Source organism: Phocoena sinus, chromosome 19 (assembly GCF_008692025.1).
Source record: "Phocoena sinus isolate mPhoSin1 chromosome 19, mPhoSin1.pri, whole genome shotgun sequence".
Classification (NCBI taxonomy): Eukaryota; Metazoa; Chordata; class Mammalia; order Artiodactyla; family Phocoenidae; genus Phocoena; species Phocoena sinus.
The window spans coordinates 2,155,480-2,176,934 of record NC_045781.1 but is presented as its reverse complement, the minus strand read 5'-3'; the positions used below and the strand labels follow the sequence as shown (position 1 = coordinate 2,176,934).

The window sequence follows — 21,455 nt, the reverse complement described above, 5'->3', positions numbered from 1 at the left end:
AGAAGACTCCCAACACAATCATAGAAAGGTCTGACTTCAATGCCTTTCTTAAGGTCAGAATTTCAAGTGGCCTTTCACTTTTAATTATCTAGTTTCATTGTAAACAAGCATCACACTTACTTTTGGAGCTGGCATTGCTCACTGCCTTTAGTTTTTGGTAAGAGCTATCCAGACCCTTGTGTGCAGTGGGCTTATGATCCTGCTACATCATGACTATCCTTTCCTAACACAACACAGGATTACAAGTTTCTCTGTCTTTTAACCTATCTCTTTCAATCAGCCCTTAATATTCTGCTTCTCTGTAGTCTGAGAATCATCCTCTAGTACCAATTTCTGTATGAGAATAAAAGATGACTCCAGCTTAGAAGTTAAATATTGAAAGGATACCAGATACCTTGAAGATTTAAAGAACCAAACAAAACTAGGATGTGAGGGTGCAGGAATCATTTTAATGGATCAGACAGGTAGAGATGCAGAAATCTTTAGGCTGCTGCCAAAGGATGACTCAATTCCACCTATTTGCAGTCCAGGAGTGATGTTCCATATCTTTATAATAGCTGTTACAACAAGTGGCCCAACCAATCAAAATGAATACTAAAAGAAAACATCCCTTATGGCCCATACATAAAGCCTAATATTTGCCCCGTGTCTCCGGTCAAAAAACAAAGAATGAAAAACCTGACTGGCTTAATTAGACCCATGTGTGACTGGCAGTCCAACAGTACAATACAGAATGAAGGCAAAGTGCCAACAAAGAGCTAGGAAAAGCATGTGTTAAAGACAAAAACAGATTTCAACATATATACTGAAAAAAATATATATATAGACACACACACACATATACACGCACACATATATATTCAATATTAATTTTGACTCTATGACTACAAGATTATTTTACACATAAAGTTCTGCAAATCACATATTGCATTTAATATATTGTGGACAGACAATACTCCATAGGAGCATATGTAGAGCTTAATCTCTTTCTGCTAACTGGACAATACTGTATTGAATAATCACAATTTAATCAATCTGCTTGGCAGGATACTGAAATCCTATTTATTGTAATTAAAAAGATTTTGCAATAAACATTATTTATATCTATATATTTATTCCATTGGGATGAAACTCCTAGATCTAGAATTACTGTTTCAAAAGGAATGCATATTTATAGTGTGGATAGGTCATGCCATATTGCCACCCCAAACAGGAGGAGACAAATCTACACTAGTAATGATGAACAACCTCCGGTTTTCCCACAATAACTAGTATGGGAAATGAACTGCAGTTTAGATTTTAATCCATCTGCGAGTCAAGAAGATTCGTTTTAAATCTGTAATTTTCTGAGCAACAAGGTTAAGAACCTAACAAATTTTCTTTATTCGAGTTCTTCCACTGTGACACGCCTGTTGGTAAGCACTGCCTAGTTCCCCGACTGCTTTGTGTCATAGCACTCTGTTCTTAAATGACATATTTTTTCGTATGTGTTGTATTTTCTGCCAGTTGCCTCTTACATCTTTTTTGACACGTTTCACCATATCGAAGTTTATTTAAATCTTTGTACAGGCCAGCTTACTCTCTTCATGTCTTCCAGGGATCCATGTCCTACTCAGTAAAGCCTTCCTCCTTTCTGTGTTCGCCTCTAACATATTATTTCATAATCAGAGCCGATAAATACAACTGTATTATATTTCTCTGTAAGGTCTAGGTATGCTTCTGTTTTTGGAGAGTGGATAATCAATTGTTACAACATCATTTCCCCAATAATGAAACACTAATCTTATTATATACCAAAACATTTTTTCAATGATTCTTTTTTTTTTCTGGCCGCACCACGCATGCGGGATGTTAGCTCCCCCACCAGGGATCGAACCCGCACCCCCTGAAATGGAAGCACAGAGTCCTAACCACTGGACCGCCAGGGAAGTCCGACCAAAACATTTTTTAAATGTCCTGCTATGTTTGACAAATCATCCTTCTTTGTGTGGTTTTCAGCTAAAACTGTCAGAGCAAACATATCCTACTGAGATTGTTGGGAGTGACAATTTACAAACATTTTAACAGTATTACTTCAACTAGAAAAATATAGCATTTCTTTTTATTGACATTTCCTATTGTTCAACAGTTTAATAACATTCTTTCACCTCTATTCATAAGTTGCTTTATAGTTTTTCTTGTTTTTGATGGGAGAGTTGTATCATCCTCATAAAAATAATTAGAACCTTTTGTGTATTTTTCTCTGCACTGGAGCAGGAGTCGGCACACTTTCTCTGCACAAGGACAGAGTAAATATTTGAAGTTTTGCAGGCAATACTGTCTCTGTTGCAGCTACTCAGGTCTGCTATTGTAGAGTGAAAGCAGCCCTAGGCAATATGTAAACAAATGAGCATGGCTGTAAACCAATAATACTTTATTTACGGACACTGAAATTTAAATTTCATATAATTTTCATGTTGTCTTAAGCTATTATTCTTTTCACTTGTTCCTCCATTAAAATAATTTTTAAAATTCAGATCATGGGCCATACGAAACAGTCAGTGAGGCTCTGGCCATGAGTCATAGTCAAGATTAGTCTGCCTCAAGGTTAGTGGTTCTTTGAAACTTTAATGGAATTCACGCATAAGCCCAGGTGACTTTAAATGATCAAATCTTGCCAAATTTTCTAATACATGTCAGAAGGTTTAAATGTACGCAGGTGAACCTTGTCTTCTCCTCTGATTGTTTCAGTTCTTTTCTTCCAGGTGGCCTCCTCACCCATGTTCTCTACACACTTTCTAAGACTGTTGTCAGATGTAATTTTCTCACCAACAAGGTCACAGCACCTTACACTTTATGCAGATAAATGAAAAGCTATAATACTAACTCAACATTATGGAATCAAGTTTTAAACCAGAACAGGCAAAGCCTCACTGTCTTGAAACGCCTGTTCCTGATCTAATATCCGGCTTCTCTTAGCTTCATTCTATGCATCATTTTCAGTCAGAGTTGCCTGTGGTAACTTTTCAATGTCTGAAAACAATGTTTTTAAAAGAGCTAACATTACTGAACGCTTAGTATGGACCAGCCATTGTGCTACACATATCTTATGCATTAATCAATATGAAGGATCTCAACGTAAGTGTTTACATGAGGAATAAATGAATTCTATTTTCACTTAAAACAAAAATCTTCACGTTCTAACCCCAACAATGTGAAGAACAAACTTGTACAGGACAAGAACAGAATAGACAGAAAGAGAGAGAACAGGTTTTAAACTGCTGGAGTGGTCTATCTGAGTCACAATGTCTCAGGACTATAGTGATGGGAGTGAGGGTGGATTCCAGAGAAACTTGGGTAACAGATCCACAGGATTTGATGTAGCAGGTAAAGAGGGGCGTGCAGGTGACTCTCCAGTGTGGATTCTCTGATGTGCAAAGTGTGTGCTCTGCCTGAAGACCTTTCTACTTCTCTTATGGTTGTGGGGTCTCTCTCCCGTGTGCACTCTTTTGTGCTGATTGAGGTGTCCGATTTGGATGAAGGTTTTCCTGCATTCCTTGCATTCATACGGTTTCTTTCCAGAGTGAATCCTCTGATGGACACTAAGGGACTGCCGATGGCTGAAGGCTTTGCCGCACGCACTACATTCGTAAGGTTTCTCCCCAGTGTGACTTCTGCGATGACAGATGAGGGACGACTTTGTCTTGAAGGCCTTCCCACATTCAATACATTCGTAGGGCCTTTGGCCAGTGTGAAGCCTCTGGTGCTGAGTGCAGGAGGAGTTGTCGCCAAAGGCCTTCCCACATTCCATGCACTTATAGGGTTTCTCTCCCGTGTGAACTCGCTGGTGTTGAATAAGGTGTGTGGTCTGGCTGAAGGCCTTCCCGCACTCCTTACACTCGTAGGGTTTCTCTCCTGTGTGAGTTTTCTGATGCTGCGCCAGGTGAGCCTTCTGGGTGAAAGCTTTGCTGCAGACCTTACAAGCATAGGGCTTCTCTCCGGTATGAATTCTCTGATGGGTGGCCAACTGGGAACTGATGCTAAAGGACTTACCACATTCCCCACATTCAAAGGGCTTCTCACCAGTATGAATCCTCAGATGGCTAGCAAGGTGTATATTCTGCCTAAAGGCTTTCCCACATTCTTTACATTTAAAAGGCTTCTCTCCAGAATGCACCCTTTGGTGCTGAGTGAGTGAGGCATGATGGCTAAAGGCTTTTCTACACACCTCACATTCGTATGGTTTCTCTCCTGTGTGAATTCTCTGATGGACAGTCAGGGATGAGCCATACCTAAAGGCTTTGTCACACACATCACATTTGTAGGGCTTCTCTCCAGTATGAATTCTCCTGTGCTGATTGAGTCCGATGTGATCACTGAAGGCTTTCCCACAGTCGATGCAGTCAAAGGGTTTCTCCCCAGTGTGATAATACCTCCAGTGACGGATAAGGGATGTGTTCTGTATGAAGGCTTTCCCACATTCCATACATTCGTAGGGCTTCTTGCCGGTGTGACATCTCTGATGTCGGGCAAAGGATGAGCCGTCACTGAAGGCCTTTCCACATTCCTTACATTTATAGGGCTTCTCTCCAGTATGAATTCTCTGATGCACGGTGAGGGATGAGCTCTGGGTAAAGGTTTTCTTACATTCATTACATTTGAAAAGTTTTTTTCCTGCATAGATCCCTGCATGTTTTATTACCACTGAACTTGGGGGGAAAGTTTTCTTAACTGAATCACAGCGGTGAACTCTCTCTTCTGAAATGTCCAAGTGGAACCATCTTCCAGATTTGTTATACGGACACTCTCTTTCCTTAGAGAGGGTTTTGTTGTGAGTGACTGCCTCCTGCCTGAATTGTGTCTTCTGACCTGCCAGCTTCCTTTCAAACAGACCCTCAGAATCCCAGCTTCCTCTGAAAGTGGAACTCTCTAGGTTAGTGTTTGAAGTTCTGTCCATTACCACTTCAGCAAATGAATCCTGCTTCGGAAATAATTCCTGGGTCTCATGTATAGACTGCTGGCCTGAAAGATATCAAGAAAATAAACAAGAAACAAACATTTCTTTTATCATGGGCTGGGAGAAAAGGAATCTACTAAAAGGAAAACCATGAAGAAACTCACTAATTGGTGAATTAAACCCTAATTAAACCACATAAATTGTGCACCTCTAAAACATGTGAACATGCAGTCTACAATGTATGTAAGACGAGCCCAGACTGGATTCATACAGGAACCCAGAGAGGTGAATAGAAAAAAAGATAAATGTACGTGGAATCAGTCACACATCAGAAGCATCAGGAGTCGGAAAAATGTTTTGTAATCACATCACCTAAAAATACAGTCTATGACAGTCATTCTCTTCACCCTTTCTCACCCCTGGCTATGCAGCTTTGATGCCAGGGCAGTCATCATGTCACCAAAGTTGTTCCAAGAAGCACATCAAACACAAAAGGACAGTGTATTCTATGACGTTCATTAAGAGTCCTGAAAGCCCAATCACTCCCCTACAACCAGAAATGGTGTTTCTGTCAATGTATCTTATTTGACTGATTTCAACAGAACCTACAGTGCCAACTGATGGCTAAAGTTCAGCGGTCACATAGAAATCATTTTTACACTGACCTGCTTGCTTCTGCAAGCCTGACAAAATCCTCATTTCTTCTCTGGCCATTTAAGTAATGGAATTTCTCATTCTGGAAAGACTGTTTCTATAAAAATAGTGAGTGCTGATATTATATTTAATTACATCATACACACCACTGATTGGGTATATGGCTTACCTCAGACTACAAGCTTGCAGGGAGGAATGATTATGTCTGAAATCCCTTCGCTAAATCACTTAGCATGTACCAAAAACTTGTGCAAGTAGAGCTATATCACAATAAATGTACAGAGATCAAAGTGGTGCTGGGGAGAGAGATGATGCAGAGAGTCAGATGTTTGGGAAAAGATGATCTTTAAAAAAGGAAAATAAAGTATTTTTTTTTAAATGGCATCTAAACACTGAAAGCTTTCCTTCTTAGGTCAATAACAAGACAAAGATACCTGGGAAGTTCCAGCCAGAGCAATTAGAAATAGAAATAAAAGTCATCCAAATTAGAAAGGAAAAAAAAAACTGTACTTGCTGATGATATGATCCCATATATAGAAAACCCTAAACAATCCACAAGAAAGGTATTAGAGCTGATACATCAAGTCATCAAAACTGCAGTATACAAGATCAACACACAAAAATCAGCTGTATTTCCATACACTAGGAATGAACAATCTGAAAAGGAAATTATGAAAATAATTCCATGAAAAATAGCAGTGAAGGAATAAATTATTGAGGAAAAAAGTTACCTTAAAGGGTGCAAGACTGTACACTGAAAACTACAAACACTGCTTAATAAAATTAAGAGCTAGATAAATGGAAAGACATCCTGTGTTCATGGATAGAAAGACTTAATAATGTATTCATGGAGAGAAACAAGGAAGAATTAAATAAGCAACAGAAACAAGACCAAACAAATTTGTTGTACAGTACAGATGGGAGTAATATATCTATTAACAGAAACAAAAAACCATGAATGAAACAAAAATCAAAGCTAAAGCTTCTATAAATGAAGCTACCAATCTAAAATACTGGATAGCAAGAAACACCACATGCAACCTTTCAAGCCACAGGAAATTGGGGGAAAAAATATCACATTTATAAAACAGGATTTACATTCATGCTATATACAGGCAAGGAAATATGACCCAGCAGAAATGTGGGCAATGGGCATGAAGACATCACTAACAGAGTATAAACCCTGAATGGATTTAAACACATGTATTCACAACCTCACAAGTAGTCTGCAAAATAAAAATTAAACAAAACTCAATTTTCACCCCACAGCTTGGAAAATATTTTAAAAAACCCAAAATACTATTAGTGAAGATGTATGGAAACAGGTATTCTCATATATTGTTTACCAATGGTATTACGGCCTGTTATGTTCATGAAACTTAAAAGACATGTATACTTTGATCATGCAAAGAGAAATGAACAAACTGGACCACAGTTTATTACAGGTGAAAACCAGAAAAAACCTAAAGGTTCAAATACCCTCAACAGTAAATTAGTTAAGTAAATTATGGTATTTCCATATATTGTAATACTAGAGAGCCACTTAGATGAAGTTTCTGTCTACTTTTTAAGGATACAAATAGAAGGAGAAATCATAAAAGTAGTAATATATTAGACTATATAAAATTTTTAAAAATTTTATGTACAATTAAAAAAATTCTAGTGAAAAAATACTTATTACCATATGTAAAAGATAGTTTGAGACAATACATTAAAAAATTAATGTTCACATTAAAAAACCCCCACTGGGACTGGACTGGCAGTGCAGTGGTTAAGACTCTGCACTTCCACTGCAGGGGGCATGGGTTTGACCCCTGGTTGGGGAACTAAGATGCCACATGCTGCGTGGTCATAACTACTGGGCCCATGTACCTCAACTAGAGAGCCCGTGTGCTGCAAACTGCAGAGCCCACATGCTCTGGAGCCCATGCACCACTGTTAGAGAGAGAAAACCCACACGCCACAACTAGAGATAAGCCCGCGCACTGCAATGAAAGATCCTGCATGCCACAACTAAGACTGGACACAGCCAAATATTTAAAAAAAAATCAAAAACAAAAAAAATTTAAGACACAAATAGAGAAATGGATATAAATGAGGGACATTTTACAAAAGGATAAAGACAATAACAAAATTTGAGGAAAGTATTCAACTCATTTTCATAATAAAAAAATAACCTTAGGCTATAATCTTTCACCAAATAATAAGCTAAACATTTTCACCAAACTACCCAATGCTACGATGATGCAATTAAACCCATACATCTAGTCATCTGGCCATTGCTAGAGTCACTAGAACAGAAAACTCTCAGAGCTCAGCAGATTTCCACTTCCAGGGATACAGGCATCCCCAAAATGTACAGCCTTCACTAACATAAAGGTGCCTATTATACTTTTAACACCAAGAAATGTGATGCAACCTAATTGAGCAGTGGCACACGGAACATGGAACTCACGTGAAAACATCGGTACGCAGGACGGAACGCAAACTCTACTTCTACCACGTAAAACAACATATGTGTTCACCAGGGCTTGAAGGGCCTAAAGTTGTCTTGTTAACGTATTGTGATTACGGGTTATGATTTTCTATTCCTTTCCCAGACAGGTGACAGGATTACACTTTCTGAAAACCATTATTTTCAAAAGAAGTTTCTTTTCCTTCCTTGTGTATCGAAGAAATGGCCCTCTGCCCACGTCTTCTTGCAATCCATCTGCCCACCCTCTCCAACCCAGACAAGGATTCTCTGGGGGGAACCCTGTCCTTTGCCTCTTTAAGGCCATGTTGGGAACTTCACAAGCTCTGGTTTATGCAAGTCATCCATGCACATGTCATCCCCTCCATGGGAGTAAATATTTGATGGCTGAGGACAGAAGTGTAAATTCCCTCGTTCTCCAATCGCCTGCCAATGTCAAGCCAAGAGGCTCCCTCCTTCAATTTGTGGTTCTTACAGGAATGGATGAATCACGAAGTGAGTGGCCATGTGACCATGAACATCAGACCTTTGGAAGACAGCTCCAGAAACCCTTGGGGTCTGGAAGAGATCATTTAAGGAACCAAGTGGCTGATCCATGTCTGAGTGGCCAAGGACAAGAGCAGAGCTACAGGGAGGAGTTATCAACCAAGAGAAGGTAGGGTGGGGGGGCAAGGAGGAGGGGAGGAAGGAGGAGGAGGGGGGTAGGAGAGGGGGAGGGGGGAGGGGAGGGGGAGGGGAGGGGGAGGGGAGGGGAGGGGGAGGGGAGGAGGGGAGGAGGGGGGAGGGGAGGAGGGGAGAAGGGGGGGAGGGGAGGGGAGGAGGGGGGGAGGGGAGGAGGGGGGGAGGGGGGGGAGGGGGGAGGGGAGGAGGGGGAGGGGAGGAGGGGGAGGGGAGGAGGGGAGGAGGGGGAGGGGAGGAGGGGAGGAGGGGGAGGGGAGGAGGGGAGGAGGGGGAGGGGAGGAGGGGAGGAGGGGAGGGGAAGGAGGGGAGGAGGGGAGGGGAAGGAGGGGAGGAGGGGAGGGGAAGGAGGGGGAGGGGGAGGGGAGGAGGGGGGAGGGGAGGAGGGGAGGAGGGGAGGAGGGAGGAGGGGAGGAGGGAGGAGGGGAGGAGGGGGGAGGGGAGGAGGGGGGAGGGGAGGATGGGGGGAGGGGAGGAGGGGGGAGGGAGGAGGGGGGAGGGGAGGAGGGGGGAGGGGAGGAGGGGGGAGGGGAGGAGGGGGGAGGGGAGGAGGGGGGAGGGGAGGAGGGGGGAGGAGGAGGGGGGAGGGGAGGAGGGGGGGGAGGGGAGGAGGGGAGGAGGGCGGGGAGGAGGGGAGGAGGGGAGGGGAGGAGGGGAGGAGGGGAGGGGAGGAGGGGAGGGGGAGGGGAGGAGGGGAGGGGGAGGGGAAGAGGAAGGGGAGGGGAGGAGGGAGGAGGAGAGAACAATGTAATTTTCAAAGCTCGGATCTCAATCTTCTTTCCAAACCCGAGGACGTGGTGGGCTTTCTCTGTACGTCAGGAGCACCTGGCCCTCTTTGGTGAGAACTACACTCGCCTGCAATGGCATTTCCACCCCAGGCCTCCCGCGCTCACCTGGGGATGGGGCCTCTTGCCAGCTCTCCTTTCACCCACCCAGGGTTCCTTCCAAGGTCCAGCAAAGAGACCAAGTCTGGCTCAGACACACAATGTCCTGCACATGGGAAAAGACAGGGGTTTCAGTCATACCCTTGGCATTCTTAAATGGACAACCAATTCCTTGGCTTTGAAGGAAGAGCGCTTTATTACAGGAAGGACAGGAAGAAAAGTGAAGAGTATTTTAAGGATATTGAAGTTGATGCTTCAAGTATGACAAAGATACCAACTTTCAACTCTACAACGTCACACTCTTAAGAATTGCGAGTAAAAATTCAACCCAGTGCTTTGGAAGACAACCCTGCCATCCCACCCCACCCCCAAACACACACACAATTCAAAACTGAGGAACGAAAATGGGGGCTCCTGAAGTTTCAGATTTCGGAGAGGAACATCCTTACCTACTGCCCCCAGATTGTGGTCCTCCCACACAACATTCTTACAGAAACTCTTCCGAGTTGGGTCTGGCTGCTGGGAGACATCTACGGCCATGTTCGTGATGGTCACCAAGTCCTGAAATGGTACAAACACGTTTCTCATCAAACTGTGCTCGTGAACCCACGATGGCTCTGTGGGGTGGGCTGCATCCACATGCTGTGATGTACCAAGAATTTTCACTAGGTTCTGAGTGATGCCGGTCACATGACGACTGAGCTAGCTATGTCGTATATGTTTAGGGGGAAAGAAAAGAAAAACAGGGGAAACTGTTTGTGCCATGGAGAATCTACAATTTCTTGGAGGAGAATGAAGGTACAGAGAGTATGGATTTTCTCAAGTTCACTGGAGGCTTCCTGACGTTCAACACATGTTGTTCAATTAAGTCTGCAGAGGGTTTTTCTCTCGTATGAAATCTCTGATGAAAAGGAAGGGTTGAGATCCTATTCAAAGTCTTCTCACATCCATTACAAGTCGAACATTTCTGATTTAAACAGACTTGTTTACGACTTGCTGTGACCCCGTGTTCCCCCTTGTGTGTATCAAGACTGCAGGTACTCTCTCTTCTGGGGGGACACTCTGTCGGTATGCAGCCCTGGATTCCAACGGAAACTTCTCCCACACTTACTGCAGACAAGATCGCTTTCCTAAGGAAGGGTTTCTTTGTGAAGGACACAAGGAAGCTCCTGGGAGTCATCAGCGCTGCCTCTGTAAGTGCCTTACTAGGAATCTCGCCAAGTCTACCTCATGCAACTTATCTGTAAGTGTGTCTCTCCCTCCATTTACACCCTGACTCACCAGATGCCTCTCCAACACAGCACTGTAACCCCAGTCTTCCCCTAGAACGGAGCACTCCAGACTGTAGGTTGTGGGCCTCTCCATTAGCACCGCCTGGGATGACTTTTCTCACAGAAGCTCTTCTTTGAAGATAACTCCTTGGTCTTGGGCAGAGCCCGTGAGTCTAAAAGATATTTTTAAGAAGGTAAATGTCTCTTCGATTACATACCAGTATGAAGAAATTTTCCAAAATGTAATCAGATGGGAAAAAATCCTCAAAAAAAGTATACTGTTTCGAAAGCTGTTTTGTATGACCAACTGGCTTCCATTCCCAATTTGTGTAGCTTTAACCCTAAAGGACACAATGTGAGTTTTCACACCTAAAGGTTGACCAAGTAGTGCATGTTATGGTTTTACGCAGGAGACTGGAGAAAGAGATCGAAGTGCAGGAGGTGAGAGAGCTCACAGAGATTTAAATCTAAGATAAATGTGGCCAAATAGACAAAGAGGGGCAGAGCCTATTGAGGAAACGCTATATGATCCTTATCTCAGCGCTATTATGGAAGTCTCACTTTGACTCTTTCTCCATTTTATTTAGCAAAAATTTCTTCTCTCTCCTTTTTTTTTAAAAACTAACGTCTTTTCTTTTTGATTACAATGCTAACTAACCAATGTTCAGATTCTGGCCTTAAAAGTACAAGTCTTCAAAATCAACTACAGTCTCAGCAACAGAAGAAGGGTCAACAGAAGGGAAAAAAAGCAGTTCTGTCTCAGAAAACTAGCTCAGAGAATGTGATTTAGTACCATGATAAATGGAAAAACTTTTCCCCAAAACGCCATTCCAGTTCTCCTGGGCATACGATGACCCATGTGAGTCGTCAGAGTTTGTAAACTGTCCTGTTGATACAAACTTTTCTGCCGAAGTACGGTTTGAACAAAGAGGTCTTACAAGATTCTCAATTCTTTAGAAATGGTAGTCATTTCCTATTACAGGAACCTCCAAAAGAAATCTGTAATTCTGATTCCTTGTCTTACTTGGTTAACTTGCTATTCCAGAAATAGTGTTGTGTGGTTGAAATCTCTGTACTCCCAAGTGGTATAAATATGATGATATCTGCATCACAATATCTGCGAGAACATACCATCAAATCAGAATCAGTGTCCTTTCCTTCTGAGAGCCAGTCGCCCACCTGTGCGCAGCCTGTTTGCACGGGGGAAGTCCGCCTGGACCCCAGACAGATCACGGCCCAACACAAATCCTCTCCTGAACTACCAATGTCTTTCTTCTCGTTCTCACCTTTCTGCTCAAGGCTCTACTCTTGTACCTTGTTTCCCTGGCTTGAAACCGGGAATAACTTTTTTCTTCCTCTTAGGTACCTATTTACACTAATCATATGTAGGACAGTACTTTCTACTGCACTTATGTGTACAGAAATGTCTTATCGCCCCTATGGGATGGTTAATTTTCTAACAGCTTACGCTCATCTTCCCAGCCAGCACCTGGTGGGCTCACTCAAAGCTGACGTGCAGTAACAATCAGTTAAAGGAAGTCTGTAAATGAAAGTCATTTCATCAAAGAGAAATAAGATAGTAAAACCTACATCAGAATCAGCCGAAGATTTTTAAAGAAAGTGACGACTGTGTAAGTGTGAAAAGCAAAAGGGTAAGACGGGTGCTGGGAAAACATGAGATCCAGAGGACAGGACAAGAGTTAAAAGAATTGTAACACGACTTCCCTGGTGGTCCAGGGGTTAGGACCCTGCCTTCCACTGCAGGCGGGAGCGCGTTCGATCCCTGGTTGGGGAACTAAGATCCCAGAGGCTGCGTGGCGTGGCCACAAAAACAAACAAACAAAAAAGTTACACTTGGTGGGGGGGAAGCAGAGGTGGAGAGAAGAGATGGGGAGAAGGAGAATTTGCAAAGCCCAGGCCTAGATTTTTCCCTCCCAGGCCAGAGGCTCAAGGCTGCTGATGATCCCAGGTGTCTGAAGGTGCGGAGCTGCGACTGCCATGGCCTCACCCCACCTGGGTCTCCCACGCTCACCTGGACACCCGCCTCTTGTCAACGTTCTCTTCGCCGCCCAGGGCTCCTTCCTCTGTTCCAGTGAGGAGATCATTTGGGGCTTAGAAACACAAAGTCCTAAATATGTAAGAAGAAACGGGACGTGGTCATGCTGTGGGGTCTGTCCTTGGCTTGAAGGAAGAGGATGGTGCAGGGTGTGGTGATGAGGAGGGAGGGGGGGCCTTTACCCAGCGAGACCAGGCTCCTGTAGTTTTCCAGCATCACACTCCTGTACAGACTCCTCTGAGCAGAGTCCAGCCACTCCCACTCCTCTGGGGAGAACTCTACAGCCACATCCCCCAAATGTCACCAAGCTCTGAAACGACAAAAGCACATTCTTGCTGGACCAGTGCTCAGGCCCTGCCCCCCCAAATGCACACGTCGAAGCCCCAACCCCCCGTACCCAGAAGGTGACTGTATTTGGAGACGGGGCCTTCAAAGAGGTGACTAAAAGTTAAATGAAGTCGCACGGTTGGGCCCTGATCCAATCTGACTGGTATTCTTGTTAAGAGGAGGAAGAAATCAGGGATGGGTGAGCGCAGAGGGAGGACCATGTGACAACAGAGCGATCGAGGGGCGACTGTCTACAAGTCAACGAGAGGGCCTCAGGGGAAACCAACTCCGCTCACTCCTTGGTCTTAAACTTCTGTCCTCCAGAACGGTATACTGTTTGTTGTTTTAGCTGCCCAGCCTGTGGTGTTCTCCTTATGGCAGTCCTTGCAAGTTAATATAGGGGCCTAAGGGTTACCCCCTCTTCATTTTAGGTAGGAGATTATACATGTAAGGGAAAATACCCAGTGATGTGGAAATCTAGTTAATTACTGGACAGTGGGCCTCATTACACTGTAAACTTCAGAGAGAAGAGAAAAATAGAGAGCCTCTACCCTCGGAGAACTGGCAATTTTGTGCTGGTGACAGGAGGTACACACGAGAGAAATACGTGACATCAATTAGAAACAATAAATAACAGAGGCTAAATTGTTCCACGCACAACAGGTACCAGAGCGTTTTTTACCATGAGGACAGTCAAGTGTCCTGGATCAGCACAAGAATGGGGAAACAGGAGACACTGCTTTGGGAAAGATCCCCAGTGTTCTCATCGCTTCCTGCAAGTAATGATAAATCCTTCTTTCTCCCAGGGCGGGGAAAAAAAAAAAAGAATGGGGAAATAAACCTGGAGGTGAACATCACATGACTGAACCCCAAACTGTGTTCTAAGGATTTCTATTTGCTTTTAGTGTTCACCACATGTTGAATGTTCATTTAAAACAAACAAACTAACCGAATTCTTTTTTTCTGAAATAAAGATGAGTGTATAATTAGAATGAAAAATACGATAAAGCTTTTCATTAATAAGATGCCTTTGAGAATCAAGGTGTATTGTACACCACAGGGAATACAACCAACATTTTGTAATAGTTATAAGTGGAGTATAACCTTTAAAAATTGTGAATCACTATGTTGTCAACTACACCACAATTACAAAAAAAGAATCAAGGTGGCATCTCAGAGAAGCGGGCAAGTATCGAGGAGGCACTGCAAGCCCATCTATGACTGGGCCTGCTACTCGTGCACTGCGGGTGGAATCTTATGTAGCATAATTTTATGATTTCAGTGTACAATGCTGATACATCCTAATGTATTCTGAACATTTATTCAATTCAAACTCTGACCCCCAGAATCTGAGGCTAACAGAAGGTATACTTAAATATCTGGCAGCCTTGGGATTTTCAAAGCATAGACTCAAATCAGGAAGCAAAAAAGTCCAACTACCCCGAAGGCTGAATTCAGGACTCTGTCCACTCACCGGCTCTGAAACCTCGGCTAGTTACTTAACCCCTCTACGTCTCAGTTGCCCATGTTTAAAAGGGAAACATCAATAAAACCAACCTCACAGACCGTGACATGGGTTAAAAAGGATGGCACAAGCATGGCGCTCAGAATGTGAGGTGCCGTGTAAACACCAAATGAACGTTCGCTCTGCCGACTTTGACCCACGGCTCAACCCTTCCATTTAAATTCTACCAGCAACGAAAGCCCCTTGGAGATTTGTTATCTGTTGAATAATATATAATACTATCACACGTTCTTTAACTTGCACCAACTTTGAAGATTTTTAACTGAACTGTGTAAAGGGTTCTGTGAGTGGTATCCTGCTTTGTGTGGAGATGGTGAAGTCCCGATGCAGGGCGCTCCTAAGCGGGAGACGCCAAGGCCCCATAAAACACGGAAAACACCTGGTGACACTTGCGGGAAACAGCCAGGAACTGCTTAGTCAGCCTTGAGCAAAGACGTGCTCAAATGCAGGCCAGCTCACAGCAGCAAGTCCTCAAGTGAGTGCACCCAGCCTCAAAGGCAGAGGAACGGATTTGCTGGCTGAGTGGCTGGCAGGAGCGCTTACCTCGCTAGGCAGGCTTGGCTCTCGTTCCCCGGGTTGTTCACCCTGATCTGTTACTGACCTGCATTTTGCACCTGCGGTTCCTTAAATGCCTTCAAGTTTTGAAAACTGCACGAGACTCAGCAGTGGAAATATTTAGGTATATGAAAACCCAAACATTTCGAAACATATGCTAAGTGACATAAGCCAGAGAGAAGGACAAAAACTGCATGATCGATCTCACCTATATGTGGAATCTAAAATAGTCCCAACTCTTAGAAATAGAGAGAATGGTGGCTTCCAGGGGCCAGTGGAGGGGGAAATGGGGATGATCAAAGAGTAGAAAGTTTCAGTAATGCAGGATGAGTAAGTTCTGGAGTTCTAATGTACAGCACAGTGCCTATAGCTAAGAATACTGCACTGTGTTCTTTTCTTTTTTGGCCACACCCCACGGCTTGTGGGATCTTAGTTCCCCAACCAGGGATTGAACCCGGGCCCTCAGCAGTGAAAGCACGGAGTCCTAACCACTGGACCGGCAGGGAATTCCCTACACTGCATTCTTAAAGTCGGCCAAGAAGGTAGGTCTTATGCTAAGTGCTTTCACTGCCAAAAAAGTAAGAATACTAAAGAGGGAAGGGAGGAAACTTTGGGAACTGATAGATAAGTCTATGGCCTTGATGGGGGTGCTGGTTTCATGAGTATATATTTATCCTCAAACTCAGCGAGTTGTACATATTAAAAATGTGCTGCTTTCTATGTGTCAATCTTGCCTCAACAAAGTGGTTTAAAAACAAACAAAACATTTCAATGCAGATTTTTTTTTTTTGGCAAACATTTTCAATTGCATTCAAAGACACAGGTGCTGAGACAGAGGCTACTTTTCTGCTTCTTTTCTGACCCAATTCTAAAAGATGGGATTTTGGGACTTCCCTGGTGGTCCAGTGGGTAAGACTCCGTGCTCCCAATGCAGGGGCCCAGGTTCAATTCCACATGCATGCCACAACTAAGAGTTCGCATGCCACAACATAGATCCCACGTGCAGCAACTGAGACCTGGCACAGCATGAATGAATGAATGAATGAATGATGGGTTTTTGCAGGTTCCAATCTTACAATTCTAACTGCCTTCTCCTTGGCTGGGAAGTCTTGTACTTAATTTTTTCAGATATTCAAATAGCTTTCTGATATTCCTTACTAAATGAAACAAAATATGTACATTATATGGAGTATATAAATTGTATACAAATTACAGTATCTTTTAAAATATCTTCACAGGATCTTTACAGTAACTTTATAAGTCTGTTGGAGCCAGAGAAAATGCTGCTTATTTTTCTAGCACTTGTTACTACTTTGTTATTGGTAAAACTGGAATTTGGGGGCCCTTAAAGAGAAGAATACAAGTTCAAATATTTTCTTATACTTGGCAACTGGGTTTTTTTGGTTTTGATTTTTCTTCTTAATAAGAAACATTCCCTTCCCCATCTCTCCAATCTCATATTCCAGAGGGACCCCAAAGTAACAGTATGTGTAATCCTTTTAAGACATTTTCCCAGTTTATACAGATTGCTCCTTATATACAGAATCAATGACTTTTGTTAGCTCTTTGTCTGAATGTTTGTGTCCCCCTAAACTTCCTATGTTGATATCCTAATGCCCCGTGTGATGGTATTTGGAGGTGGGGGCCTCTGGGAGGCCCGCCCTCATGAATGGGATTAGTGTCCTTACAGATGAGGCCCCAGAGACCTCCCCAGCCCCTTCCACCATGTGAGGACACAGCGAGAATGTGCAGGTCCTGGTCTTATTCCTGTTGCCATCATACAGACGTGCAGACTTTCAAGTGGGTTTCACAGGGTCATACTACACCACGGAGGAAACATACAGGTACAGAATCTGTACTGATAGTATGAAATTGATCTGGTGCTTTAACTCTCAAACATAATAAAGACGAGATAAACTTTAAAAACAAATAAAAAGCAAAAAGCAACCTTATCCTTACAGAAAAATACTTTGTGTTAACATTTTACAGGAAAAAAACGAGTAAAAAGTATTTTACAGGAGGGACTTCTCTGGTGGTCCAGAGGTTAGGACTCCATGCTCCCAATGCAGGGGGCCCGGGTTCGATCCCTGGTCAGGGAATTGGATCCCACGTGCCGCAACTAAAGATCACACACACCGCAACTAAGACCTGGTGCAGCCAAACAAATGAGTAAAAATTAAAACAAACAAACTAGTTTAAAAAAAAAAGTATTTTACAGGAAAAAAAATGCACCAAAGGGGTTTTTTTTGGTTCAATTCAATTCAGTTAATTTTTAAAATACACAAATGAAAATTCTGTAATAATTTTTTGAGGGGGGTAAAGTTTACTTTTTTTTAAAGTAAAAAAGTAAAATCTAGAATTCTAGCTTTTGAGACCCTACTGCTGTTCCATCCACATATAATTTTTAAAGTATTTTGCTTTCATGTAACTTTGGTAAACTTTAATCCACAAGGAATGAAAAACTTCTGGGAATATACTCATAGAAAGTAATCAGAGATAATGCACATTTTCAGGTATAAAAAGTATCATTGTAATGCTATATTAAATAGTGAAACATTGGCTCCAGGAGAACTTTAAGACTACATTCACACATTCATCCACCACCTATTTTCCATATCAGGCGCTGGGGCAAAAGAATCCAAAATCCCTGCCTGTGTCAAATGTACTTTGTGGTACAAGAGAATCAGACAAGAGAAAACCAGATAAACTAAGTATACAGTATATTGAAAAGTGCTAAGAGTCTTAAAAAGTAAAGCAAGGAAGAGGGATGTGAGGAATTTGGGTGGGAGGCTCTGAAATTTTAGACACAGTGATCAGGAAAACAAGAAGGCAACTTTTGAGAAAGTAAAGTGAGTGATGGGGGAGTGTGGTAGCACACGTCAGAGTTCAGGGGGCCGGGTCACTCGGGGCCCTGTCAGTCACATTAAGGAGCTGGCCTTCATTTGGGAAAGCCATTGGGGCGTTTGAGCAGAGAGTGGCAGAACAGACTCCTCTGGCTGCTACATTGGGAAGCGACCATGGGGAGCATGAGTAGAAGGGGCCAACGGCAAGATAATGAGGACCGAGGCGGTGGTGGCAGTGGTGATAACTGTCAGATTCTGGGTACAACATGAAAACAGTGTTGACAGGATTTGCAAATGGACCAAACGTGGGAGGTGAGGGCAAGAGAGGAGACAAGAATGACAGCAGAGCTTCTGGCCTGAGTAACTCAGAGCATGAAACTGCCACAGAGACAGAGGCAATTGTCGGGGGGAACCCCAGGAACCTGGGTCTGGACGTGTTAGGTTTGTGTTACCTATTCGACATTCACGTGGAGGAGTCCAGTTGGACACAGAGGCCTGGAGCTCAGAGGAGAGCTTTGGGCTGGAAAGGCGGATTGGGAGAAGTCAGTCCTTGGCTGGTCTGTGCAGACAAGAATGGGCTGACCTCCCCAAGGAAAGTGCTGCAGACAGACAAGAGGAGAGAGCCAAGTACAGAGCCCAGAGGCACAGGGACAGCTGTAGGTCAGGAGGGTGAGGAGGAACCAGCAGTGAACGCTGAGAAGTCAGGAAGGCGGGAGGGCCAGGGCGAGCTCTTTCAGGGGGTGGCAGTTACCTGTTTTTGTAAGTAAAATTTTATTGGAACGCAATCCCACCCAATCACTTACGTATTTTCTGTGGCTGCTTTAGCTCTACAAGGCAGAGGGAAGTAGCTGCAGCAGAGACCTCACAGCCTGCAAAGCCTAAAATATTTACTACCTGGCCCTTTACAGTGAAAGCCTACCAAGCCCTGAACTATTTCAAACGCCAATGGTCGTCAAGTGCCAAAGATAATCAGGAAAGACGAAGAACTGAGCACTGCCTTTGGTAATGTGGATGGAGATCACTGGTAATCTATGCAGTCTGGGCAACTGGAACCCAACTCATACGTTTATGAGCTGGCAATCACAAATTTAGGAGACACAGCTGACAGAAACAAAGAATTTATTAGCATTCTAAGAAGGAACGCAATCAAGTGAGGAAAAGACAGCCTTCCATATTGCACCGGGGCTGCCCTTTCCTCTTCTGTCTGCCAAACCTCTCCTCTCTCTTCAAAACATGGGGCTCAGAAATCACCTCCTTACTCTTCCCCGACAGGCAGCTAGGAGCCAAGAGTTCCTCCCGCCCACTCTCACAGTACCTGGTCCTAAAACTCACACTCAGAACCCTGTATGCTTCCATGACTTTCCACCCACAGGCTGTGAGCTCCTTGGGAGCAGGGACTGGGGCTTAGCCATCTGTCTCTCCAGGGGCTGGCACAAAGAGAATACCAAACACACCAGGTACAACACAAGGGGCTGTCCTGTTTGCACTAAGGAGTACCTTTCTGCTCCGTCAGAGTCCCTCTGAGAAAAGCTGCACAGGGAGGGGCTGAATCGTTTCTTCAATGAAGAACGAACTCTGAGTGGGATGAAGAGAAAGCAGGGAGGGAGGCCCTGGGCTGTCCCTGTAGCCCGTCACTCACCAGAATGTGAGGAAATGGGAACCAGCTCCCCTGACAGGTCTCTTAGATTGAAAACTTTTGAAAGAAAATAAACATTATTAAGTCCTGAAAAGCAAGCTTGCATTTCAGAGAAGAGAGAGGAAATGCCAACTCACCTGGGAGGTGGCTTGCCGTTCAATTCCTGTCCCTGCCGCCTCCTGCTTGTGTCTCCTCACCTGGACAAAGGCCGTGTCCCTGGAAGGCAGAGCTGGGGGAAGAGAGAGAAGTAGCTACAGGCCAGATCTACACCATGCTCCCTTCCTGCTGACTCTTAAACGACAGCTGTAAATCTGAAACGGATTCAACAAGTGGAGCGTCAAATGCTAGAGCATGAGTAGGATGGGACCAGTTTTGAAGGGTCACCTGGGATGTGGTCACTACTCTACTAGGGGCTGTCACGGGTAGGGAGGGGGGGTGTCTTCTCTCTAGGAGCCCTGAAACAGGAAGGTGGCCGGTTAGAGTGATCCTGTACCGCGGACTGATGCTCTCGGGTTGAATTTCCAGGCCTTTGGATGCCCCCATCCAACAGCCCCGGAGTCCAGGGACGCCATTCACCAGCACTTGGGCCCCGAGAAGCCTCCTGTCCCAGACCCCACCCTCCCCTCACCCTGAGGGGATGAATTCGTCCCCGTCCACCCGCCGGGCCACCTGTCACACTCACCTCTGTTCTCAGGCCCCGTGGTCGCCGCTCCCCGCTGGCCCCTGGATGTAAGGCCACTCCTTGCGCGCGGCCTTCCCCGGGCAGGGCAAGGGAAAGCAACCGGGGTCCCCGCGCTCCGGCCGCGGCCCGCTCCGGGCTTTGTGCGGGGGACGCCTCGCTGCGGTGGGGATCCCAGGCCGCAGGCCCGCGCTCTCGCCGTCCCCCGCATGTCACCACCGTGCGCGCACACGCCCCCGGGGTCGCGAAAACACACCCAGCCCGCCCGGGCACGCCGGGCACCCAGCCGGCCCCGCCCGGCCGGCCGCGGAGCCCACCACCCTGCCTGGCCAGCTGGAACCCAGGTGGCGGGCCGCCGCCGGAAGTAGGCTCGTCCGTCAGCCGCGGCGCCCTCTGGGAAACGGAGTCCCGGCCGGCGTCCCGGCGGCGCCAAGAGGAGAGAGGGCGGGGAGGACAGGGCCCGTCTGGACCTACACAGCGTCCGTCGACTCGGCCCCAAGTCAGCGGCTCCTGGCCCTTCCGGACCGCGGCTGCCCAGGTGCTTGTCCACATAGTAACCGAGTCTGGCCGGAAGTACAGGCCGCGCCGCTAGATAGGACAGCGCCCCAAGGGCTTCTGGGAGTCGCTCCCGGCTTGGAGCGCGCAGGAGCAGTTGCAAGCCGGGGCGGGGCTTATGGCGAGGGGCGGGGCCGCGGGGGACGTTGATGATGTCTCCGGGCGGGGCAGGTGGTGTGGTCCTTGGAGTTCGTTTCTCCCGGTTGTCCCCCAACAGAACTGGGGGATGTGCGGTGGGGGAAGGGCAGGGTCCAGAATGTGATTGTGATGGGGTGTGTGTGAGCACAGCGTGTCTTCGTGTGTCCGGTCTGCATCCCACCTTTCACCTCAGGTGGGTCCCCTCTGCTGATACAGGGGCCTCCCCCATCTCCCACACCCATCCT

The 21,455-nt window shown here is 45.2% G+C and overlaps 1 protein-coding gene across 1 annotated transcript; it reads right to left on the bottom strand.

Annotated features, from left to right (window-relative positions):
- Nucleotides 1-429: 429 nt before the first annotated feature.
- ZFP28 (ZFP28 zinc finger protein) lies at nucleotides 430-21,048 on the bottom strand. The gene is given in 10 exon segments (XM_032612603.1): nucleotides 430-5,040; nucleotides 9,648-9,731; nucleotides 10,075-10,186; nucleotides 10,907-11,013; nucleotides 11,016-11,069; nucleotides 12,929-13,024; nucleotides 13,135-13,246; nucleotides 13,248-13,262; nucleotides 19,976-20,067; nucleotides 20,521-21,048. Coding segments are annotated over 10 exon segments (2,625 nt in total). The 5' UTR covers nucleotides 20,729-21,048; the 3' UTR covers nucleotides 430-3,295.
- Nucleotides 21,049-21,455: the final 407 nt, after the last annotated feature.